The 27,304-nt window shown below is 38.4% G+C and overlaps 1 protein-coding gene across 3 annotated transcripts in view; it reads right to left on the bottom strand.

The window, feature by feature from the left end:
- The window catches only part of DENND1B (DENN domain containing 1B), a 145,184-nt gene that overhangs the window by 5,393 nt on the left and 112,487 nt on the right, over window positions 1–27,304 (bottom strand). For all 3 annotated transcript variants that reach the window (XM_086753071.1, XM_086753072.1, XM_086753073.1), the window contains 6 exons: window positions 26,158–26,259; window positions 19,504–19,594; window positions 15,820–15,860; window positions 14,934–15,002; window positions 12,418–12,474; window positions 11,499–11,609 (listed from right to left, as the gene is read on the bottom strand). In XM_086753071.1, the coding sequence (XP_086609197.1) occupies window positions 11,499–11,609; window positions 12,418–12,474; window positions 14,934–15,002; window positions 15,820–15,860; window positions 19,504–19,594; window positions 26,158–26,259 (471 nt within the window). The remainder of the gene's footprint in view (window positions 1–11,498; window positions 11,610–12,417; window positions 12,475–14,933; window positions 15,003–15,819; window positions 15,861–19,503; window positions 19,595–26,157; window positions 26,260–27,304) is intronic.

The following is a 27,304-nucleotide window of genomic DNA, read 5'->3' as shown; positions in this document are numbered from 1 at the left end:
CGAGGATTTCAGTGTGTCACCCATTACAGACGTTGTCAGAGTTCTACATGCACCAGGACACTCTCTGTGACTTTTTTTCCTCCATTATTGTTAGGAACGTCTCAATGTTAACTCTTTATAGACTGACACGTTTGTTCTTGTTCAACAAGAGAGGATTTACTTAAAGCGGCACGTTTTGATAACACTTTCCACAGTTCTTCATCCACAAAGAGGAAGCGTGGTTCTTAATGTGTTAAACCAAGCAGCAGTTGATAGAAAGTGAGAGAATTATTAGAGTATTAAAAACGATGAAAGAACCCAATCGAAGCTACATACCGAGCACAAGTCATAGGGTGGAACACAGAGAAACAAACTATTGGTATTTCTAACTCTTTCCCAGTTTCGTGAGTTATTTGTCTCATTCCCATCAGGGTTGTAATTAGTCGTATCTCTGCTTACAACTAAAAGGAGTCTTAACTGATATTGTTAATTGGTCATCTTACAGATTACTGCCACAACTGCAGTCACTGTTTTCTGTTTAAAACTTGCTGCTTTCAGTTTTTATCTTCACTAATACTTTGTTTCTATAACGCTGGTAATTCAGTACTTCACCAAGAAAATTCCAACATTATATTCACTGTAACTAAAGCTCTAATCCTGGAACTGACTCTTGGAGGGCAAAATCCTGTCTGCGTCTCACTTTCTTGGAATCTGCATCATAACTAGATGGTGCAGTCGCATTTACTTCTACTAATGTAAAGACAAGTTTTTGCAGGAAAGAAAGTTCTTCAAAAATCTTGAGAAATTTCAGAAAACAAAACCAAACCCAGCACTTCCCTGTCTGTAGACGGATTGACTCTGACAATGGAATAAAATACCATAAGGTAACACTCCTTGGTTTGTCAAAATAATAAATTATGTTGAAAAGAGTATAGATGGCAAGTTTCAAAAAATTTAAAAAGGAAAAAAAAAAAGAGAAAAAGAAGACGACGAAAAGAAAAGAAAGGTTGAGTCCCTGAGAAACAGCAACTGAATAAAATTAATTAGAATCAGCAAACACCACAGGCATAGCAGTGGCCCCTTGGAGCATCTACAAACAGTATTATGCAAATGTTTTGTGAAAGCAAGAATAACATCATATAACGGGATATAACACAGCATATGTTGATAAATATAAAAAAAAAAACCCACCCAAAACCCCCAAAACCTTCTAGTTCTTGATGATCAGAATCTCTCTTTGAAAAATAACTAATTTTGTTACCAATTTAAATAATTAGAGGTACAAAATTATACAGGAAGACTTTCAAGAACTAAACCAAATAAAATGGGATTTACATACAAAGGAAAAAAAAAAGCAAAAGGGGAAGGAAAGAAAAACATTTGGCTGTAAATAACAACATTCTCCAGAGTTTACAGCTCTGTGAGCCAGCCAGAGAGACAACAAGCAACACATGTTTTGGAATAGGTGAGTTTCCTCTAGGAGCTGCAATAAAACCGACTGCAAGGGAGAGGTATGTCCAGACTACTTTGCAAAGAAAGAAAAAGGAAGAAAGAAACTCTTAATAAATTCCAAAAGGAGAGCCATAAATCTTTTTCAGTGCTCCGCTAGGCAAAGCGACGTAGTACGTGCACCTGCAAAAGCTGTCAAAGTCATTTAAGAAGCCCTTCCATTACTGACGTACCCCGCTGTTTGCAGTTATTTAAGCTTTTAATTTCTGTCTTTTCTGCAGTTTGAAGAGTGTAACCTTTTTTTATACCTTTTTATGAAAAAAGGACAGACTTCTGTTTCCTTCCTGATCAGCATTCTAATAACAACCAGACCACTTAAATTTACTGCCCCAAGAAATGATACGGTAACACTCCTTTCTTGCAGCACCAGAACTTTATAAAGTCTTAATAGACTGTTGTCATGGGTTTTTTTCTATAAAATAAAGCAACAAATTTCTTTAAAGTACTCGATTGTTTTGCTTCTTCCAACTAGTTCTGCTTATGTAATAAATCTATTATTTAATGCGCGTAAAGTACGGCGAAAGAACGACTGCAGCCGGCGTGAGGATACATATCCTTCTCATACACATTGTCTGCGTCCTCTTTGGTTTCTGCTCCGCTTCAAGACCTCATTCTGCCAAGTGGTCTGCTACCTGTACAGTCGGGGCAAATGCTGATCACCAAAACCAAAAAAATAAGGTGCTAACTGTATAAATACAGGTAGAGCCAAAGTAAGAACAGGTCCTTCAACTGTCCTCTTCTGCTTGCTGGGAGCCTCACAAAATGTGCTACTTGGCATAAAAACGTGGACAAAATAGATGAATATTCAAGAATTTAAATGGTTACATTTTTGATTGGGCATGAAAGTCAATCTTGGAAATGTCAGCTTTTTATGTAATGCTAGACCTTTCAGAAGCACAGCTTTCTGGAAGGAGTGCTCATGGATCGATACTGAGGCAGGAAGTTTAACAAGGCTGCTGCTATTAATTGTCCTCAAAGTGAGAAACAAATAATCCTTTGATAAATGGCAGCACATATATAATTTCACATTTACCGGCTACTCAATACATCAACACGTATAAAGTTTCAAGAAAAGAAAAATACCTACCATGGTTTAAATCTATGAAGGACTGTTTCCTCTTTCTTAAAAATTTAACAATTATTCATTCAGTACCAGAAAGTAAAATAAATAGAAGTCCACTATTATTTAAGAGGCAGTATTTTATGTTACCTATCCTCCTCTACAACCCAATCGCAGACGTAATTATGGCTTCACCTCCAGCGGGGAGAGCAAAAGATCTCTTAATCAAACTTTCCAGCTAAGCACAATCCATTGCCTTCCCTTCCGGTGTGAGAGTGCGACCTAAAGCAATGGAAAATGAAATCACAGGAAAAGTACTTCACCTTACACTCCACGAGAGCCGAGACTGATGGAGGAAGAGGGAAAGAATAGAGATAAAAAAGAAGTACAGTTTCTAAACTTTCTCTTCTTCAACACCGGTTTTTTCCCTGGGACATGGTAAAAACAAGCACAGCTTAAAGTGCTAGAGACACCAGTTAGCTACATGGACACGAGACCAGGAGAGATGCAAGCAATAATTCTAGATTAATTCCCAGAAAACATCCCTTCAAAAAATTACTTGTGTGCTTTTACTCATAGAAAGTAGCGATGCCTCAAAGAAATAATGCTCTGATATCAGAAAAGTTGTCCTGGGTATAAATTGAATAGGTATTATCTAAGCTGCCATATTTGCTTTTTAATTTTTAAAAAATTATTATAATAACTCAAGACTTACAGATAATTTAAAAGCTGTTAATGCTAATTTAAAAACCCCTTCATCCTTCCTTGGATAGAAACCTTCTCAGCTTTAACAGACCCAGCCACACAGATGACACATTTGAAAGAACACGAGGTGGCTGGAAACATCCACAGCTGTACGCCATGAGCCAGGGGTGTCATCAGTTCTGAGATCTTGTTCATTAAAACGATAGGGAAACAGAGATCCACAAAAAAACCCCAGGTTCCCAGTGACAGAAAGCAGTCTTTTCCTGTGTCAATAAAGAAGCTGTAAGAGCAGGAAATCCCCCAAAATCTGTTTCGAGACTGAGCCAACCAGAAATGCGTAGCTAAGAGAGCAGGCACAGTAATCTGACGTTACAAGTAAGCTGTAACGCAACGGAGATCTCCACTGACTTCTGTAAAGCTAAAGGAGACATTCATGTCCATGCTGAGGTAGGAGTTATTGTAAGCAAGGATGATGCATTTGTCAAGATACTTAGCCATGGACAGCACAATATAATTATTTATGCTCTGAATTACTGTGGTGAGGAATTACAAACTCTAACCTGCCTACCTTTTATATACGCTATACTCCTCAACAGAGACAATAATTGAGAACTTTGTAACACTGCCTTGGATTTTTGAGGGTTAATCATGCTTCTGCAAGTATTTTTCAGAAATAGTTATATATTTCTCCAAAACAGCAAATAAGCTTCCATTTTAGACATCAGGAAGAAATTTTTTACACTGAGGGTGGTGGAGCAGTGTTCCAGGTTGCCCAGAGAGGCGGTGGATGCCCCATCCCTGGAAACATTCCAGGCCAGGTTGGCCGGGGCTCTGAGCAACCTGATGTGGTTGGAGATGTCCCTGCTCCTGGCAGGGGGTTGGGCTGGGTGGGCTTGAAAGGGCCCTTCCCACCCAAACCCTTCTGTGATTCTATTCTATGATTTTCTCTGAGGAATCACAGACTTCTTTTCCCTCTGGATGCCTGCACCACCTCCCGTCCCTCCAAATCAGACCAAGACACCGCCGCTGCCCACAGTCACCACGACCAAGCCTGATCTCCTTCACTCTTCTCGGCAGCCCAGAGGCAACTTTTTGCAAAACGGGGCCATTTTCAGCCGATGCGCTGTAGCACCGTGCCACGCACCATCCTAGTGCAGAGGGCAGCACCTGAAGGCAGCCTGGCTTCACTCTAACTGGCAAGAAGCAGAAGCATTAATCTCTGAAAAGAAGACACAGAGCTCCTCGATGTTATCGGCAACAAGTGAAGCAAGCACCTTTTTTATAAAGAAGTCGTCTTTATGGGCTAATTTTTTTTTTTTTTTTGCGGATGATTTTAAGAATCAGATTCATAAGGCAGAATTTCCAGTTACAAAAAAGAACAAAGAAAAATATAACTTATTTTCCCTTTTTGATGGTTATTAATGCTCTAGGTTTAGTCCATGATTAGAGGGAAGGGAAATGACAGAATGGAGGGTTAAGGGGGTCACGGTGGAAAGAGGAGCAAGAAGATAAGGGGGAATGGGTTTTAGGAGAGAAAAACTAATCGGTGTTCATATACACAAAGGCACGTGAATGGAAAAGCCTCTTTGAGGGAAGCTCCGTACGAAGGACAAAAACAGAGAAATGAATCGCATTTGCGAGAAAAAGAGATTGTGCCTCAGACACAGAAATATGGACTCCAGCCACATTTCTGTCTAAGGCTCCCAGACAGCAGAACTGGTCAGTAAGGAGCCATCCCTCCTCGTCTGATGCCAGTAGGAGTCTTCCACTCAATAAAGAAGGTCTTTCTCTACAAGGTGCTGGGAAACATAGGTTTGGATTCCCTTCACTAATTTCCGACACTTTAGGGCGTAAATTAGAAAATAAACAGCAGGAGAGGGGCACCACCAGGATGTACTCTGAAGTCTAGGAAGGCTGAATTGCCCTTTGGCATGCCTCTCTCTCTCTCTCCATTTTGTGCGGCAAGCGCGCAGGGTAGCACTGCTGCTAACTTCAGCATCTCAGCAGCAGCTAAGATTAGACGGGTGGAATCTGGGCTTTCACACTCCGAGATGCAGGGATCCCTGCAGAAAAGGCTTTTCCTGTTTCTTCTACTTCTTCCTTCTGCCTCCAGCCAAACTTTATTCTTTAATTGAACTTCTTCATTTTTTTTTCTCATTCGTGTACAGGATTAGAGAAAGAAAGAAAAGGCCAGGGGACATACAGTACTAGAGCTTCAGTTTCAGATGTAAGGTTGTGCTCTCCAAACTTTCAGGCCAGAAGGCAAAAGCAAAATGGAAGTTGGGGCACAGGTCCCAACCGTGTGCTGACAGTTCTTCTGGCTCCCTGCTTGGCTAGGCAGGGCCAAAACGCGACCCGTGGAAGACGGAAGATCCACAGCAATCAAAAGATATCACTGTTACATTAAGATATCGAATTCCCCTGATCAAAAAATTAATGCAGTTATTTCAATTAACTATTAAGGACAGAAAGGTTAACCCAGTTTTGAAGGTACTTTGTGAAATCGCATTTTGCTTTCAGATCCTCCAGAAAAAAAAGAAACCTTGACAGACATATCAGTATGGTTCATTCCAGCCTCAGGCTGGACTTTTTTGTTAAAAAACTAAAATAGGTGACAATAATAGCTGGAAAAAGCATCTGCAAACTTTTTGCTTGTTTAGATGTCGCTCTCTGTAGCATCAATTGGAGGCAGAAGTGCTGATGACGTTGCCCTGAAAAAACCAAGTGCTCCACTAAGTGCCCGCAGGGTAACAAAAAATTCCAGAGCTATTTCCTGACCGTTACTCTTATCTTTCCACTTTTTCTTTTCTTTAAAAAAAAAAAAAAAATGGAATCATGGTAAATACTGGAGAGATTTCTCAAGTGATGTTTACTGCAAAATTCAAAGAAGGACAGGCAGCCACAATGGGTGCAGAACAAACGTCAGAACTCTGCCACGGGACTTGCAGCAGTCCTTCACTTAAAACTATGGTGAGAAGAGATCGAGGCAGAGAAGAGGAAAGAGCTCACAGTAATAAAAATATTGACATTTTTTAAAGCTGTACAAACTTATACTGCTTCTTTTTCCTGTAAATGTGTTCACTGACTAAATTAAAATCAGTGACTGTCACTGTTTAGAGGCAGTACCTACCATCTTCTCGTTGGGGGAGGTTTGAGCAATCTTGTACTTACACCTCTACCTGGTACCGTATATTCTGAAAATAAAATTACGCGTGACACATGAAAGCACCTACATGTTTAAGTTGCACAAAAGGAACTATCGCTTGATTTCTGTTGGAAAAAGCGAGGTTTACAGACGTGTGCCTCTTCCGCTTCGGCAAGGTCCCAGAGCCACGAGAGGGCACTCTCGTAATCTGCAAGTGGAGTTTCTGCTCCTTGCTTTTTCATTTTTAATTAAAAGGAAATCGGACTGCTTTGCAGAATGAAGAGATCTTACTTGACACACCAAGACAAAGGGTTTTTCTCTAAATTAAAGGAAGCTAACGATAGCTACAATATTTTCAAATTACACCGCATTAGCTAAAAATACAGAATTTATTAATCAATCAAAGCTTACTTCAAAACTGTGTTTTACAGAAACAAAACGTAATTTACACTAAAAACTAGCTCTTGCTGTTTATGACATCTGTCCATTTGCAGTATTTTTGTCAATGAGCGCAGGAGATACCTCTGGCTATATAACCACTATCACCTGTGGATGCTAGGCACAGATAGGATCTCAAGCACATTATTTCAATCTAAATACAGGTAAATGCCCTTAATCAGAGCTTTTATGTTTCTGAAATTATTGTGGAGTTGTAGGATATTTTTTTTTTTGGCTTTTTTTTCTTAAAGGGGTTCAGTCACTTTATACAGAATACATTTATTTAGCACTGCATTATCACACGCGTTTCTTCTTCTCTTTTATATTTTTTAGGGGAAAAAAAGTCTTCAGAATAGCCCATCCTTACCACCTTTTCCAGGTTAGGAGGGTAACCAGTTACTGGGAGTGCTTGGCAGCTAATGATTCTGTCATTTATTTGCAGGGGTGCTGATAAATGGGGCGCTCCTGAGGGTGAGGTTACCCTGAACGCATCCTCCTGCCCGACACTTGCTGGCTTTGCTGAGCACCAGCCAAGCACACCTGCTGCAGGCTGCATTACGTATTGCCTAGTTACCAGGATACGCTTCAATCTAAGTGTAAAAGCTACATTTGCGATAAGCTTTTTAAAATGAATAAAAAATGGCAATTCTCTTCCATTCAAGAATATAAAGAAAAAAAGTTTCGCCTAACTTGGCTTTGACTACCTGCTGCACAAGTGTTTTTAAAACCTCCTTAGGCACTGCATTTACATCCTGCAGAGTCACGGGAAGCAGTTCACTTGGTTTCTTCGATAGAGGAACATTTAAAGTGGTGCTGACACACAGGGATTCCTGGTAAATCCACACTTGGAATCCAAATGCCCGTTTCCATTACGGCTGCAAGGCAGCGGGTAGCTAAACGTACCGGAGTTACATACAGTTCCTTGGAGACAAGAGGCATTGCTTCCCAATTATAAAGCCAACTGGTAGTTCTTGCTTGGTATTCCGCAAATCTTCAAGAATGTTTTATTACCCACTAAAGACATCAGGACTATTGACATCCTGAAGTGCTCCCTTCCGAATAAGCTACCCTATCAGCTGAGATAAAGGTAAAATTACAAATATCATATTAATGAAATCAAACAGAGCTTCCTGGTGCTCTATCCGGGTTCATAATAAACATGCTCTCTTTTTCACTATATATAAATTTGGAACCATTTTCTAGAGCTCTCACTGCATTTAGGCCCATCTACCCAGAAATCTGCATTACCTGGGAGCATATAATGAAACAGAATTAAAATAGATTACGTGAAAATGGACTGCATCGTGGTACCCTCCTCATCAATAGTTAAAGGAACTCAGCAATATCGCTGGCGAGATATCGCAGAGTTGAAGCAATCTCATGCTCGCATTAATGTTTTTTCCACAATTTTTAGCTGGTAATTTCTTCTACCGTCTACATACCTAATTAAGGCAGGAGATAAAACACACGAGAGACATATTATTAGATCTAGGCATGAAACGGTTAACAGCCGCGCACATGCCAAGGTTTTAATAAGGCTTGACAATAAAAAGCTTCAACCCTCCACTTTCACTACATTTTGTTGTTGTGGTTTTCCCTTGCTTAGGGCAATCCATCTGTTAACGTTGACTTGCAGTACAGCTAAGCTCGCACACGTATAAAAAGCCTAGAACAGCTAACCTAAGCAAGAGCAAGCCCAAATTAATATCACGGAGATGGAACAATTCATCTTCGGCAAAGATTAATTGCGTGTGCGCACGCGCGTGCACACAGGCACGTATGAGCGCGCTCCCCTTCTTTCTTTTTTTTAGGAAAGACTTTCAAAATGCAAATGATAGGAGGGCAAGCTGATAGCTACAGTTTGCAATAACACATTTAATTATTTATTCTCTGATTAGGTTTTGACAGCTATTTTACATGCTATAATTTGTTTTGATTTACTGTTAATTTTTTCCAAGTCTATTGCCGATCTGGCCAGAAAGAAAAAAAAAAAAAAAAAGAAAAAAAAAACAATAAAACCACTATGACAGTAGTGATAAAGCTTAGTAAATATTCATTGTTAAAATGGCTCTGCGCTGTGACCAGCGCTGGTATTCTCCCTGGGCCAAACTGGCCTTGTTTTCAGTAAAACCAGAGAAGTCTCCTTTCCCTTGAGCCCTGTTAGGCTGAAGCTGCAGTTGGAACTGTCATCTTCACACAAAAGCAAAGGGGTTGGGTTTTACAAACGCAAAGCCTAATTGGGAGATCTTCATGGCTGTACCCTTGACATTTATTAAAGCCTCATCAACAAAACAGGAAATAACCGTACTAATTAGCAGACCCACGCAAAAAACGTATATTTGTTGGGGTAAAGGCAGATTCACTTCCTACGGTAAAGGAAACGTCCTCCCAGACCCCAAAATCCATTTACAAGCCAATTATTAAAATGATCTTTTAGATCGTTTAGTGGTCTCCGAGAAATGGAGAATGAAAAGCTCAATGCATGCATCTAACATGACATAAAATATAACACCAGAGTCTTTACATGTACACGTTTCTCAGTGTTTCAGTATGGAATGATAGTAACGAAGCAATACCTCGTTTGGAAACAAGATGACCATTAAAAGCAATCTCTCTCTTTCGTTTGTTGTTTGTTTAGGTTTTGTGGGGGATATTCACGCGCACAGACATCGCAACTTAATCAATATCTGGTCCTTACTTTAATTACACATCAGACAGCATGAACTGCACGTTAGCACTATCCTTATGCTGCCAGAGACGCTCGTGGGCGCCATTTTAGAAACCTGGGTGGAGAGCTTCATTTGCAGGATAAAGAGTTACAGAAAAAGGGATTAAACCTAACAAGAATAGCAATCAGAAATTCAGTCGATTCAGTACTAGATCAAACACAGTCTCTCTCAATACACATGCACTTGTGAATACAAATACACATTTTTATTTGGAGGTAAAGTTTAAAATCACTATTTACTCACAAAGAACTTGCATTTACATTATCTTATTCAAACACTTACCAAGAACAAAAACAAAAACAAGAGTAGCAACAGTAAACTATTATTTTTTATAAATATTTTGGTTTGTTTGCTTTTGGGAAGGAGGAAAAAGTGGGACTAACGTGAGTGAGATGAAGGAAACCGCACCAGGGTGGAGTCCTTGGAGAGGGCCCACCATTGCTCCTTCCTGCCCACCGGGCCCACGTGACTTTTGGGACAAGAGGTGAGGAGAGGACACTGGACCTTCGCTTTGCAGCAGGACAATTAGTTACAGCTATAATTAGTTACTAATAGCAGGGGCTATTAAATACAAGCTTGGCTAGTAAACGAACCCTATCTATGTACACACGTATGTGTAAAATTATCTTGGGGGGGGGGGGAAGTTGCTATATATTAAAATGCTATATATTACCTATTAGAAACAAATATTTTAAGACCCATTCACGTTATTAACATTATAGCTCTATATTCATACATTTGGAATTGTATTTCTTCTCTTCTGATACTCAGTGAAGAAAATCTACTGCGCACAAGTTCCTGAAAGAGTACAGGCACCCCAGCTGCCTGTATATAAAAATATACTGAGGGCACATAGTTTAACACTATCATTGGCTTTAAGAGATCACGAAAACATGTACAAAGTAAAACCTGCCTAAATAATTAAAGCAAAAAATCTTTGTATTATTTATAACCTTGCTAAAAATGATTATTTAATACTAATGTACAATTTCAACACGATTTAGCAATAATCTGCACGAGTTCGATGTTAAATTTCACCAAATCTCTATTTATTTCAGATAAAAACTAATTGAAAATAAAACAGATTAAATAGACAATTCAGATTTTTATCATTGAAATATCTAAAGTAAAAACTCAAATGTTGTTAGATCAGCTCAACTGAATTTCTACACTTAATTCTCATATGAGGAAGATATAAGCATTAAAAATCCATATATAAACATTCAGTACATGTATTAAATACATGCAATAGCAATGTAATGTAAAAACATATAGCGACACATTAAAATGTGCGGGTATTTATTCCCAGGAAAAAAAAAAAAGTGTGTTACAAAAACTATTTTCTTGATATCTTTGAAATAAAACTGTCAAAACAAATCCAAAGACATTAAAACACTTGCCAAAGTTGAGACACTACACCTGTTACTTCAAATCAAGACGAGAAAGGATTAGAGAACAAAAGAACAAGAGATTGGCACCGTATTAGCTAGCTGACTTATTAATAAAATAATAAATCATAACTATCTGAGCAAGGTTAAAGGCCGTATGACTGCCAAATCAACTTTTCAGAAATAGAAAATTAATGTGCCCACTATAAGAAAAGAAAAAAGACAGCTTAACACAGGTCTGTGAACAGACCGGAACGTATTTGCTGTGAGAAGCCTTTATCAAAGACAGTATTTAAGAATTAAATCTCAGATCCACACTTAGAAATCTCCTGGTTTTTCCCCTCTGAACAGGGATGAAATACAAATAGCACTGTCCCTCCGTTCAAGCAGTACAGCAGGAATTCTATAAACACAGCCTTTTAATCACACTGTGCACACAGAGACAGTAAAGTAACCTTAAACAGACTCACCAGTGCATTACTATAAGTGGCAAAAAAATTTCCTCTTGCGTATGTGAGTAAGACCAGAAGTTGCAGGTGCCTTACCTGTGCCAGCCTGCGTTTTTCCGAGTTGGTTCTTTTCTCATAATGCAATGTGTAGACGGGAGCGGTCTGCACTATGCCAGCACTGCAAGTTCCGTACACTTCCTCGCTCTCCTACGCAGCAAACCAGATTTAAATTCCTTTATTTATCATCATTATCTGCAAACGTACCCTCCATATTATGCATGCAGAATGCATTCAAAATTATCTTGCCACAATCTATTACTGTCATGAAAATACCATCTGTAGTAAGAAAATCAAACCTAGCTTTTCAAGAAGCTGAATTAGCAACATTATCATTTAAAAGATGAATTGTTCAAACGTCTAGGAAATATTTTTGGAAGTTTTCCTAAAATAGGCTACAATAGATCTAAAAACTGGTTCCTTCTCCCTACAGAAAAATCTAATGTGGAAACAAAATTTTCAATGGGAAAAGCAGCTGCAAAATGTGCAAAACATCTTTGCTGATATTTCTGCAACGTTGCTTTTGCAAAAAGAAACTATTCCTTCGTTTTCAAACGTTCCCATCGTTCACAAATCCTATGAAACCAAACCGGACAACTACACCTTCTGAAATACGCCGTACTGCACGACTCTCCCGTCTCAAATTCTCAGCTTGAAGCAAAGGCTTCGATTGCGATATCAAAGCAATCAACTTTATGAAAACATACATCCTCTTAATCTATCTTTGAAGACCTCTGTTGTTCCACAATAAAATATGCAAACAATAAAGAGATTATTCAGTGGATGCACAGAATGACAGATAGTTGCCAGAGGGCTCGTTATGAAAAATGTATTGTTGAACAAAGGGCTAAGCATATTTCAAAAGTCATTAAAAACACAAATCTCATGTGATTTGTAAAGTATGAGCTTCAAACCGATACAGGAGGCAATGGAAGCAAGTAAAAAGTCCACTACGTACCTTGTGTTTTAACTTACTCTTCACTTCTTTTATTCCTTGCCTTGCCTGATTTTTTGCCTAGAAAAATAAAAAGACTTTAAGGAGCTCTGCCAGACACGGGCTCTAGTCACGGAACATGCCTTATGATGTCGTACTTATTCTACCTTTTTATTAAACACCTGGCAATATAAAGAAGGGCAATAACCTTTCTCACAAATTTCATACATGCATTGTCAGTACATTTTATATATTCATGCTTTGTCCCTATATTTAAGGATTTTTTTTCAGTACATGCATGCCAACGCTGTGAAAACACACATACTCAAAAACTCTGCAATATCACTAAGGACAGGCTAAAAACGGTCGTACACATCACTCCTTTATTTGAAACGGTCCTTTAGATTTGCAAGGGTACGTTAGCAGTGAGGCACGCTGCAAAAATGTTAAGATTTTCAAGATGACTGCTACAGTGTTCCAGTCTGGCAACTTGCAGGGCAACATCAATCTTAAGAGAAATGAATTGATTTCATACGCAGATGCAGATTTTTGCCCAGTGTTGCTGAGCAGGATAGTGCTGCTATTTAGGGGAGAATTCTGTACGGACTAAAACAGGCAGCCAAGGATCACTGCTGCACAGAAAACAGCCAAGGATGCTCTTCAATAGAGAAATTAATCATCAACACAGAATATCATGTACTTGTGTTAAAAAACACTTTAAAAAAAAAAAAAGAGAGAGAGAGAAGAGGGGGAGTAGGAAAAGAAGAAAAGATATGGGGACGACACCAAAATCCCTAACCTTAATAAAAGAAAAGATGTCTTTCTTATATGAATATAGGAAAAAATTACAAAAGTTTTCAAGGTTGTCTTGAAAATAAGACTTAAAATGTATTTAAGGGGATAAATGTGTGGAAATCACCTATTTTTCTATGGTTTTCTATACATGGAAATTCAGAAAAAGAAAATCATTCGGGAGGTCAGGAGTCTTTTTGATCCTGAAGTCACACACCCATCAGCTCGATAACAGCACAACGGGGTGCCATGGAGCGGATGCTAACCTGAGAGCCACTTGAAACTTTCCAGATGATGCTCACAGCATTCGGATGAATTTGGGCGTGCTGTGTTTTACCTCTGAGGGATAGTACCACGTTACTGAAGGCTACCAATCAGTTCTCTAGCCATTTAGAAATGCGTACTTCATTTCTGTAGCAGTAGGCTCCATAAAGGGCAACAGCAGAAGAAATTAAATGGGGTACAAATATGAGTACCTCATGCACACAGTTCCTCACAAAATGTACCAGCGTTTCCTGGCACACACAGAAGTTCACTTTGAAGAACCTTTATTATCCAGGACATTATTATCAAAATGGAAGGCTGCGAGAAGATCATGTAACCAGTCTAAGCTAGTGCAAACCAAAGAAGAATAATTTGCAGATAACCTATTAATAAACCCATTTTTAAATTATAAATGAGTGCATGAATATGAAGTATATTTAATTTATTTACCTGTTTCTCTCCACAACTGCTGTTTTCCAACTGATGTAAAATTAAAAATTCTGTTTGAAAACTTTACTTAAAATGCACTCGCTTAGACTGATGTACTGATTTATTCAGGACTACTTATTATGCACCCAAGTAGTGAAACATTTGGAAAAGCAAAAAGGAAGTGAAAAGCCTTTTCCCATGTATTAAAAACGCAACCTTAAAATACTTCCCACTTCATTTTGCACCATTACTGTTTTTCCATATTGCATAAAACCGTATAATTTCACATGCTTTATGGGTTAGGCAGTCTTTGAAAACATGATCTTTTAAGCTCAAGAGAATAAGCATTAAGTCCAGTTAAATGTGAGTATTCTGGTATCGCCTTTAAAAGAGCAGATGACAGAAAAGACTTGCTGCACCCATGCTTTACCACATCTTTTCAATAGTGCAGGGCTTCATGCCAAAGTGAAATTGCATCTGTGAACGCCAGGACGGGATTGTCCAGCATGAACTGTGTCTCTTCCAAAGAGAGATCTCTACATCATGTCAACACTACGTACTAGGTAACTATCTACTGTGAGACTACATTTATATTACATACAAACGTAACATTTACAAAACGCTTTACACTCACGTTAACTTCGCAATACTTGGGTTGTGTTATGGGACCTTAGCGTAAATGAGAATGTCTGTTTTCAGAGTCCATATTTCAATCGTGTTGGCACCAGGTTAGGAAGAGTTTGCAGCTGTGTATCCAATATCTAACTGATATTCAAATAAACTTCTAGTATGTATTATGATGGAAACAAAACCAGCACACTGATGCTTTGAAAATATCTGCGGTTATGTCCAAGCTATCTGGAAGACTCTGAATCAACTCTAAACCCTAGCGCTAGAGGAAAAAACAAACAATGCTAAAAACTTTATACAGGCTGAAGTGTTTTTCTGCAATATGCTTATAAAATGCTTTGGTTTTAAAGCATTCGGGAAGAATGAGAGGTTGTAGGAAGTTGTGGTATTTTTACACAGTATGTATTTGAAATAGAAGATCTTACAAATTTATATGCTGTTTTCACAGCCGGAGTGGCTTTGGTCATCGCTGTGTTGATCAGCGCACCACCTTTCTGAAAGATACAAGAAGTGCATTTTAGTAAGATTTTAACACAAGTCAAACCTTAAGGAACAGCAGGGAAAAACAAAGCGCGCTGTGAAGAAACAGCAATCTTCCTTCTGAACCGGTAAGAAGCACCACAGCTGTGTTTCCTCCCCAACCTGCCGTCCGCAGCTACACAAGGGTTGCAGTCCGTCGTTATCGCAGCTGACACATTTATCAAAGCATTCTAACAGAATGATGTACGTCCATTCTTCATTCATTGTCACCGTTTCACTATCAACTCAGAAGTTACGGCTATTTTTCATCTGTTCCTATCATATTTATTACGCGACTGAAAAATACCTTGACCTGACAGAAAGAATTATCTCATTTAATCACACAAGAATTCTCTTAATCTAAAATCATATATTTTACTAATCCTGCAGAATAACAAGGTTACAGCAAGGGTCTTCTGCTAGCCAAACTGCACAAATCCATACTGAGAGAATTGCTATTTACTAGAAGTGATAAACTTCATACCAAATTGTACCATCACACCTCATTCAGTTACGGAATGTAACACGATACAGAGAGCAGCGAAATCCCTCACTATACAGACAGCAAAACCTTCTGCGTTTTGGCATTTGGTTTGTGTACGGGACTTTTTTCTTTTTAAATCTTCATGAAAAAACCCTCCAAATTATTGCATATACCACAGACATGTTATTTATTACAAAAAGTACTTACATTTTCCTTGCGTATGAACAAACTTTTACCACTACATATAGGAAAAGGACAAAGACATAAAAACCACGACAGCCAGTATAATTACTCAACCAAGTTTATACCTTCACTGTATGCATCCACTGCTGATAAGATCTTGAATTTCCTGAAACAGAAACGTAAAACATAACGCAATCAACCACGCATTCAGCATTTTAAATGTTTCAACCTTCCCCGCACTCTGCATAAAAAATTCCCTTAGAGGATTATTCATTAATTTAATTCTTCCCAGACAGACACGGAATGAAAAGATAAGAATATCTGCACACCAAGAGGAAAAAAAAAAAAAAAGGAAAAAAAAAAAAAAGGTCTCTCTTATTTCATGTTTTCTATTTTTTTTTTTTTTTTGTAAAAGTATATCTTTTCATCACACAGTTTTTACTTCCAGTTAAGGTAGAAAGAGAAATTTAAAGTATGATAAGGTAACATACTGGTAAAAAGCCTAAAAAGAGAAACACCAACTCAAAGGAAAGAATAACATATCATGAGATGCATTCAAGTATAAAGGTCCCACTGGGCAAGCTTTAAGAAACAAAAAATGACATGGCCTGCAGATGGTACCATGCCAAGGAAAAACAACGAGAGACAAGTCTAAGGATTATGGCACAACTATATACTCCTACACAGGAAAAACCCTTTAAAATTATTAACTCTATCTACTTTCTTTTGCAAAGGAAAACCTCGAAAAGGCTAGTGAGAGCTACTGGCTTCTGCAGGACTACTGAGGGCTACTGTGCTACTAAGCTGGCCATGAAGGCCGGGGTCAAGCATTTGAAGGAAAAATGAATATTATTTCCCAAAGGTGCTTCAGCTGAATGCCAAAGATTGGATCCCGCACCCCTGAGAAAGTTTTAGAGTACACCAGTCACTCGGATCTGGTACTGTGAGCTGTTATTAACCCCAGAGAAGACATCCACGTTGACAAGACTGCCCGAGTTTCAGAGAGTTTATCCATTTTCAAAGGTCCATACTGATACATCCTTGGCGTTACAGACTTGCAACAGGAGTTCTCAAAACTTCCTAAGCTTTGCAATAATCAATTAACAAAGAGCTGGGTGGAATTATTGCATTGGCTAGCAGAAAGCCAAAACGTTCTGCTAGAACATGGCTGAGAACTAACTGGATCATTGTAAAAGGTGTTCCCAAGCTTCTCAGTGAGGTGAAAAAAAATCGAGCTGTTTATACTCATACCAGGCACTTTCACCAGTTCCACTAAATCCTTTCTAAGCAATTTTGAGACAGCCACACTCTCAGGAATGATGGCACAAGTGAAAGCAATGCTCGCTTAGAAAGGAGAGCATCTGATGGTCATTATGGTCCCATCTGCAGTAGGAACGTCAAAGAGCAATCTACAGCCGAACTGGCGCATTTTCTACTTCTTCTATCTGCCTCCCTGGAACTACCAGAGAAGGCAGCGTGCAAATTACACGTAATAAGGTGAGATTTAACCATTGCTACTGTGTAAGTGAAATTTCAGTGAACCATAAGTAGCTTCTCTAACGTGACGTTTCACAACTTCAAATTCTTATCAGCAATATTCATGTATCCTCTGGCTTGTGGTGTCCTCAACAGGGACTCTTCCCACATCTGGGCTTTCTCTGTCACAGCCTACGACTCAGTAAATGAGATCACAGATCACACCACGAAGTTTAACTGTCTTCTACTTGTGCACAGAAACTTCAGGGAAAGGAATAAAGAAACAGATAAACACTCATCTACAGAAAAGGCCACGTTAACCCCGCACACTCTCAGCTACAGCTGAGCCTCCTGAAACTCTAGCAAGAAAAATGCTGACTCCTTCAAATAAATTATTATTAGAAGAGAGGTTCAAAGATTTTCACTTTTCAGTTTTCCTTATACTACCACCATGGATATTAGACCAACTCAAAAAAAAAAACAACCAAAAAACCCAAAACCCTGCTGCAGTAAAATTCATGTGATTACAAATTACCTTAATGGATCTATTTGACAAGAAATCCAAGCGCTAAGCCAATCAACCATCACTATATTCCTGAGAACTAATACTTCCACAAAATAATACATGTAACAGAAAGTAAATTTTTTAAGTATAAAGTACAAACTAATGAAGATGGTTGACAAATTTCTTTTCACATATAGTCATAGGGAAATGAGTTTTGACCACTTGAAAAAAAAAATCATAAAAATAATAAGCTCTAAGTTTTACTCTCTAACTTCCACTTTAATTTTCTGTGCTGTTTTAGTTATCCTCACTTATGTGGAAAAATGTAAGTTGGAAAAGAGGTTATTTAAAAAACCGCTAGCCATTTGATTCAGTAATTTTAAAATTATACTCCCTATAGCTGAAAATATCTTCACCCGTCTTTTTTACAGCTTATACCTTACACTAACTTTCTGCGACTTTTCTGAAGGCTGGGTTTCACCTGTTTTTAAAAACCTTGCAGCTCCTGATAAAGTTGCTGGGAGTTCACTCTGCAAAGAGATCATACTTCTACCCCATTAGCGTCACAAAGTGTCACCTTCAATTGCACACATATCGTTAGCCCTGCACTTCATAACGATAATGAGACAGCAGTTATGTAAATACTGAGGATGTGCCCCAAGCAATTTGTCCACAGCCTGGCAATACACAGCTTGTCTGACTTGAAAAGTACGCACGTGGTGCAATGCTCTGAGTATTAAAAAAGGTATTTTGTGGAAGGTGAAGACGGTCCTGCACCACTTGATGATTTCTCCGTGGGGGCCAAATCTTTTCCTCTACGTAAACCCATTTAAGGGGAGTCTCGCAAAGCAAGACCATCAAAAGCTGCCAGAGGCAACACAGTGGATTTGTTCAAACCACATAACCTCCATTTACGGAGGAAGCTTCCACATACCTTCCAAGATTGACCATAAAATAGTATTTGTGCTGTGTCATGCATAGTTTGATCCAATATTTTGATAGCACCTATGATACCTCAAATAACAATGTCACTGTACTAAATCATAGAATCATGGAATGGCTTGGGTTGGAAGGAACCTTTAAAGGTCATCTAGTCCAACCCCCCTGCACGGAGCAGGGACATCTTCACCAGGAAACCATTCAATAATCCCATAACAACGAGGAATGGATTCAGCACGCGCTCTTCCATAGGGGTTAACTCTGTAAGCCAGCTAATGTGAAAAGCATTCTAACAATTGTCCGTGTACGTAACTGAGGGTAACAACACAAGAAGTAATATTTTTGTTTATGAAGAAGGTAAACTCCCATTGTCCCTTCTCATCCGATATATATATGTTGAATTTTTTTCTTTCTAGAGTAACACATTAGCTGGGGGAAGCAAATTTCTCCAAAAATTCAGGAAATCAATTAGATGTGAAAAAAAAGTTAGAAGTCTTTATGGAAAACATAACTATCGAGAAAAAGTTCAGAAGTACAAATTTTAAAATTATTTTTAAGATAGAGTTTAAATAGAATGTATCATTATATAAACATGCAGTTAAAAATGTAAACAACAGTCATATTTCATCATATACTGAAATATAAGTATTATTTTACTGGATTAAACAACATATCTTCATTGCATATAGTGATATAACTAGATATGGAATAGCCTCTGTCCCAGTAGTGATTTGTTAAAGGCTAAAACCTCTCCAAGAATGAACGGAAACAATGAAGCAGTAGCAAGATTAATGACTTCTAAAATTTACAGGACATCATGAGGACATCACCACGTTGAACAGCTCCCAAAGAAACAGTGGCAATGAGTACACTCAAATGAATTCTGTACCTCCCCAAAAGCCTCCTGCCGTGATCTCCTCTTCAAATACATCAGAGAATCCTCTTCCTGCATTTAATTTTGATAGTCGACCATCAATAAACTGGAAGGGGGAAAAAAAAAAGTCACACTTTTGTCAGCCCTTCTATTGCTTTACAGCATTAACTTTACAGCAGCAACTTTGGATTGGTCATCACAGAGGTCACTAAGATGTTCCCTGGTGTTCTGTTGTGAAATCGTAATTTTACTATGTATCATCACCAAAACAACAGAAACAAATCTCCCTATGGTATCCCCTTCTGGGTATGCATCAACGGGTCCAAAGTAGAACCTGCTGTACCCAAAAAGTACCTTTAGAACAACTGGAAATATTTCACCACACCCTGTTCAAAGAAATAATAGGCTATGATGTCTACTCCATTAAAAGTGTGTGTGCTAAACACAAAAACCGACCCCATAAGGACAGTATGTGGGGGAAATTGTCGCAGAACCATCCAGTGAAGCAGCAGAGGAAGGCTGGGGCTCGGCTTCACAAACTGAGTTAGTGCAGGTTGGATCTGACTCTGGCAAGCTCAAAGAACGTTTTGTTTAACTCTATGGGAATGTGACACAAAGTGCCAAAACTTTGTGAGGCACCTCTCCTGTGAGGCCAGGCTGAGAGAGCTGGGGCTGTTCAGCCTGGAGAAGAGGAGGCTCTGGGGAGACCTGAGAGCAGCTCCCAGTGCCTAAAGGGGGCTGCAGGAAAGGTGGGGAGAGACTCTTCAGCAGGGCCTGGTGTGACAGGATGAAGGGTAACGGTTTCAAAAGAGAGGGAGGCAGATTCAGACTGGACATCAGGAAGAAATTTTTTACGCTGAGGGTGGTGGAGCACTGTCCGAGGTTGCCCAGAGAGGCGGTGGATGCCCATCCCTGGAAACGTTCAAGGCCAGGTTGGCCGGGGCTCTGAGCAACCCGATCTGGTTGGAGATGTCCCTGCTCCTGGCAGGGGGGTTGGACTGGGTGGGCTTTACAGGGCCCTTCCCACCCAAACCATTCCATGATTCTATCATTCCATAAAGCCAAGGCTAATCCCTAGAACCCTCTCCACCTGACTGAGCATCATTCAGGACTGACACCACTGTATTTTTAAGTTCTAACACATCCATTTGCCCTTTCTGTTTTTTTTTTTTAACCACTAACACTTACTCAAGCGCAGCTGCAATCCATATTGCCAGAGTTGTCCTTAGGCAGAAGTTAAACCTGCGTTTGTATCTACATATAAGTGTATATACAAAGACTGAAATGATCCAAATATGTCAGAAAAAGTAAAAAAAAGATCATTAATTATTAAACCTCTCAGAAGGAATGAATACATTCTTTTCAAGAATTACTGGGCTTCAAAGTACGACGAGCGCCACATTCTTCAAGGTTTAAAATTCTTTCAAGAAGCAACCCCTCCGTTTTCGTTCTGAAAAGGCTAACTCAAGTCTGAGAGATAAAGCGAGAAAGTGTTTTTCCAACTATACACGGTTCACCTTCCAGCAAGAATTATGGGTTATTCACTAGTACCAAACAGTACGTACCAGCTAACCCAAATGAATTATTTTACCACAGATTACCCAAACAGTGTCAGTGACAATCCGACGCTTGTCAATGAACAGACTAGTGACACAAAACAAATTACTTTCTCAAAGTACAAAAATTCCAGCAGCAAGAAGAAGACAAGCACGAAGATAACCATTTCTTTCCCTTTTGCGTCCAAATTCCTTCTTATTTTTTCATTTTACTCCAAGTTGGCTTTTTTCCAAATAGGTTGGTTCATGGTCAGACCACTATGGGATCACTGGATTATTTCACAGTAAGAAAAAGAGATAAGAGCATCTTTAGCTACTGCTGAAGAAAAAAAAAAAAGAAAAAAAAAAAAACCCCACACCAACTCCCCTCCCATCCCCAGCCTTTGAACTGTAAGACATTATCTCTTCTGGGAAAGTTATGAATTCATTCCATACCATAAACTAACAGAAGATTTATGGACATACTCATCATTTGGTAAAATTCTATCAACAGAAGGCTGAGACACTTGACTGAATTTTTGTTCTCGGAGGATCACTCCAACTGAGTATTTAACGTAAACACTGACCAACAGAACCGTTAGCAAAAAAGATACTGGAGACATTATTTAAAGGAGATTATAAGTGTTAGTAGTGGCAGTACCAGTTGCTTCTGAGTAATTTACTGTTAATGGTTGCGCTTAAACGCCTACATGGAAAGAACAGCACGGGAAACTACACACACACTCTATGGTTTGCTCTCGTTTTTCAAACCTCTAGAAAAATCTGGGCCTGCATTCACTTTGAGATCCAGAGAGCCCTTGGCTGACTACCACGTTCAATGAAAAACTAGCAATTCCAGTGCTACTCTTGGATTTTAAGCTAAGACCATAATCCTTAAATAATTTTGAATTCTAAAGACAAAATACAGACCATATCCACTTCAGAAGATTTTGTTGCACAGGTGATAAAGGGTGGGAGTGGGGGTGGAGAGATAATGTTTGTGAGCTGAACCCAATCATTTAAATAGGCAGGAATAAAAATTCCAAGTCAATTCACTCATTATTAAAAACAAGAAGTCGGCAGAAGCAAAGAAAACCTCATAAATGTGCTTTCCACACAATAACAGCTCAACATCTTGCAAGAAGAGAGCTCAACTCACAAAGCTTGTAAATGAAATTTAAAATTATAATTTTCAAAGATCTATGATTCTTCAATTCCTAATCCTGCATTCAGTTATTTATTTTTCTAGTTAGCACCTTCCACCATTTTAGGAACAAATCCCGGTAAATGTTGCAGATTCCGTTACTTGTACAATTACATTCTTTAACGAGATAGTCTAGCATTAGGCTTCATGCTAGTTGTAAGAATGAGTTAATATTTTCCCTGGACACTCATCAGAACTATTTGACATGTAAGATGCAACTATTAATTGCTTATGCTGAAATAAAGATTAGCTACCTTCCATGGCACCCTAATTGAAGGGGAGCCTTTCTAAGGCTCAGAAAAAGCTAACAAATAGACAGTATACGTAACAGCACAAATATCAAAGATGTAGTGGGAAAAAAGTGAGAAAATAAATAATGTAAGTATACAGTCCAAGAGAACAAACATTTAATCTGAAGAAAAATTTTCATGTACAGACTGTTTAATCAGGAAGTAAGAATATTTAATACATAAATAAGTTATTTTCTTTTTAAGAGAAATATTTTTATATGATTAAATGTCCTAACAGTTCGAGAATAAAGATAAATACGGTTTTCACAATTAAATCTATTCAGGGCAGAAGACAGCTTTAGAAAACTAAAGCCAGCAAATTGCAGCAAATTGAACTTCACACATCCCTATAGTTGTGAACCACATCAGGGTATTTATCATAAATTACTTCTACGAATTCCTGGGAAATGTATGTTCTGCAGAAACAGTTTGGTGTACTCTGTTTCAGAGCAATATAAACAGTTCTTTCAACTTCCAAAAATGTGAAGTCATCAACCTGATGCAAAAGACATCTCCATAATTTTTAAGTCCAAGAGAATGGTTTGAGGTTAAAAGATAATTTAGGCATGGTCCCCACCAAAAATGTCCTGTCTCAATTTTCAGTAAAGGCTATGATGCTGGATAAGGGAATAAAAATGCAAGTGTTAATGAAAATGGGATATGGAAATGGACATTATACTATCTGAGGAATAAAACTTGAGTCCAAAAACCCCTAGATTCACCTCTGTTACATACTTCTAAGGAAATCAGTACGTATACCTGTAAGTAAGAGAAATTTTATTAGTCTATCAGGGTAAAGGAGACACAGAATAAAAGCACTATTACTTAAAAAACAAAGGCTGTGATAAGTGCTGGTCTGTCAGTTTGCCCAATTTGATGAGGCTTACAAATAGATTTTTGGGGGAAAAAAATGGTAAACGAGTAAATGAAAAGACATGAGTCACCAAAACGCTGGTTCTCACAGATTCTGTGACATTTGATTTTCTAGAAAAAGGAAATGCAATTTATCTACGCCAGAGAAAAGCCTCTTGCATGTGCCTCAAAGTTCTAGTCTAGATGAAATGAAAGCAGAGTACCTGAACAGTACACCTGAAATTTAGGTGGGACAAAGACTGGCCCAAAAAGGAGATAACAGCTTGTAATGAAAAGTGTCAGGCTGGAAGCGTCACTGGTCGTGGTATTTAAGGGTAAGCGTTGGGAATATTCTATTTACAGGTTAGTTCATGATTTTGCTACAAAAGACTGGCATGTGCCAATACATTTGGGATATCATTAACAGAAAGCACATTAAAACTCAATACAGAGTAAAAACAGATGATGTTGAAGATTAAAATAATCTGAACGTGAATAACATAAAGAATTAATTCCACAATTTATTCCGACAGTGATTTCCTGGCACTTTAATGAAAAGATGCTACAACTTCCAGAATTAAGAGAGTGGTTAAATTAGATGAGTTAGCATGTGGGAGAAAGGGCAGAAGGATTAAAAACCGACAAAGAAAAAAGGACAGTGACGGATTTTATAAAACGGCACAAATAAAGCTTACTTGTCAGTTATGCCAAAAAGGGTGCGTTTAAAGTACCTATTTTCTGCTTGGTCTATGTTGAAGTCTGCTTCTGAGAACTGTTTTCTGCTTTAAAGATTCTTCCAGGACAGAATAAAATACGGCTTAGTCTTTTTGAACACAAACAACTTTGAAAACAGCTCATTTGCCAGTGGGAAAAACTGGAGAAGATGCAGCTGGGCGGAGGATTAGCTGAAAAAGTAGGAGTAACCTTTGCAACAGAAACTAGAGGAATGAAAAAAAAACCTCCTCCTAGTACTACTATTAAACCACACACATCATCAAAACTGTTATTATTTCCTAATCCTCTAAAATATATTATTTCCTTTAGTTGAAATAAAATTAAAACAAGCTATAAACAAACTGTAAACAGATTCTGTTTAATTGAGCGCATATTAAAATGTAACAGGTAAGTACAGAGCCACACCGACAAACCCATTCATTTCAGCGGAGCGAAACCTTTTTCTTACAGCTGAAGATCTTGCTTCAGTAGTCGTGGTGTGACAACAACTTAGAAACCTTGCTTGTAGGCAGCTTTCTAGTAAGAAAGTTTCGTGCTAGCTTATCGCACTGAGATATACAAAATACGGACAACTCTGTTCACTCTGTTACTTCTTCCCATTTCAATCACCTGTGGATACTTCAAAAAGTTTCAGATTTCTTCTTTATTATTTTATATTTTTCTTTACATTTCATTATTGTATCGAATAAAACATAGTAAAATTAAAGGGATCCAATTCTATGACGAGTATTTCCTTAGCTTCTATACAATTAGGAGAAACATATCTTCACAAGACTTCTACAAACTCTCATCCATGCATAAATCTTTACTTTAGACACCAGGCTCTGATTAACACCAAATGTTTGTTGAAAATTAGAAGATTCTACATATAATGGATTTCCCTTATCTGCCATGGCAGTATATCTTCAAAGAAGTCCACTAGATTATTTGAATATGAACTCACATTCCTCAGTCATTCCACATATTTGCAGGCAAATATATACTTTTATGAGTCTTCTGATTTAATTCAGATTTTCCCTGATTTTCCTAAAAATCTAGTAATAAGTTTCTTAACACCCTTTTGATGCAAATAGAGTCATGACAGGCTGAGAGAGCTGGGGCTGTTCAGCCTGGAGAAGAGGAGGCTCCGGGGAGACCTGAGAGCGGCTCCCAGTGCCTAAAAGGGGCTGCAGGAAAGATGGGGAGAGACTCTTCAGCAGGGCCTGGTGTGACAGGACAAGGGGTAGTGGTTTCAAAATAGAGGGAGGTAGATTCAGATTAGACACCAGGAAAAATGTTTTTACGCTGAGGGTGGTGGAGCAGTGGCCCAGGTTGGCCGCGGCTCTGAGCAACTTGATCTGGTTGGAGATGTCCCTGCTCCTGGCAGGGCCTTGAAATGGCCCTTCCAACCCAAACTGTTCTGTGATTCTACGATTCCATGTGATGAAACGGGAGAAAAAAGAGCTACAGAATAAAATAAAAGAAAAAAAATCATTTCCAAGACTGTAATAAAGCTATTGCAGAGCTGTCAGACATTCACCAATTTGTTCTCTATTCGTTCCAAATCTGCATTAAGAGATCAGCTCGAATATTCTCCAGGCCACCCCTATGGCTCAGATTTGGAACCTTCTCTGTGTGCCTACTTTAAAAAGCCTAGCAATGAAAACCAATGACAGAATAAGTCCAGTTTTTAAATAAAAAGCCATTGAAGCCCAATTTAAGTAAGCACTGGGTTGTTTCGGTTCTTTGGTCGTGAGCCAAGAGAGCTGAAAATGAAGTTCAACCATCAAGCTGGGAGATCCGTGATTTTTCTTGTTTAGATGAGCTGAAGACATGCTGCACTGGCTCCGCACCCTGGGGTTATTTTTTTTGTTGAGTTTCCCCATCAACACTCTTTTTAACTATAACTGAAGATTTTAAAATAAAACTAAACTGGAATGACTGTCTATATACAAAGTATTTGTACTTATATGTTATCCCAGAGTTTCGTAAGCTGACAGAAAGGAAAATGTCTTTCAAAACGGATATGTTCTAAAAGAAAAACATGAAACATGGGTCATTTACTCTCTCATACCTGTTTGAACAGTTGAAGATTAACAGCAGTTTCCAGGAACTGCTTAGTAGTACTGGAACGATGCTTCACAAAACTATCCTCACAGAAAGTTATAGGCTCTCCCTAAAAAATTAAACAGAAAAAGTTAGATGGTAACTAGAGTATACAAACACGTTGATTTATTTAAAATTCCGTATTAGAAATTTATTTCTCAATAGTCAATATATACAAATATTCCCTCTCAAGCAACCCTGATAAACATGCATGCAATTAAACAGATGCAGAAAACAACAACAAAAAAAACCCCAATCTTCATACAATATTGAAATAGTTCTCAAAACAGATGTTCCAATTGAATCTCTGGTTTATTAAGTCAGTCTACAAAATCTGCATCGCAAGGGAAAAGGAAGAGGCTTGCAGTTGGTTCCTGTTGCCTTTATAGCACTCTTCATTGAAAATACCAAGGAAGCGGTTCAAATTTTGAGGAAGAGCAGGTCCACTGCTTCAAATAATTGAACTTGCATTATTATTCAGGATTACTCTGATTCCCCAGCATGCTAAACCAGCAATAGCAGTAAACCAAAACTCGAATTCAGTCCAAACCCACGTATCTGCACCACATTATTTTTATATTTGTTCTACCCAAATATGAGCAGATTGATAAATATACTGCTGATTTAACAGGAAATTATTCAAATACACAAAACAAAAGCTACAAACTTTTTGGAATGTTGTTATGGATCAAGTCTGAACAGATGTATTAACATTTAATACGATAAAATCTATTTCCTCAACATTTTTCCTTCAAGGCCAGGTTGGCCATGGCTCTGAGCAACCTGATCTGGTTGGAGATGTCCCTGCTCCTGGCAGGAGGGTTGGACTGGGTGGGCTTTCAAAGGTCCCTTCCAACCCAAACCCTTCTGTGATTCTATGAACATGGGCAAAGCATAGCCCAGAGTTACCAAAAACCCCGAACCAAAACACTTCGGTGATGAAAAAAGATGAACTAGTATTCATTGAAAAGAAAGAGTTTGTTGACAAAATCATTACTGAAAAGAGCACTCATTTAAAAATAAAAGATGCTAATAAGATTATCTATAAACAGGGAAATGGACTCCTGTTATTCCCTGATTTCATTTAAAATTTGCTTTCTTCAGTGCGCACAGAC

This window comes from Chlamydotis macqueenii, chromosome 8, assembly GCF_036417535.1.
Source record: "Chlamydotis macqueenii isolate bChlMac1 chromosome 8, bChlMac1.mat, whole genome shotgun sequence".
NCBI lineage: Eukaryota > Metazoa > Chordata > Aves > Otidiformes > Otididae > Chlamydotis > Chlamydotis macqueenii.
The sequence above is the reverse complement of the archived record's forward strand: the minus strand, read 5'-3'. Positions and strand labels throughout refer to the sequence as shown.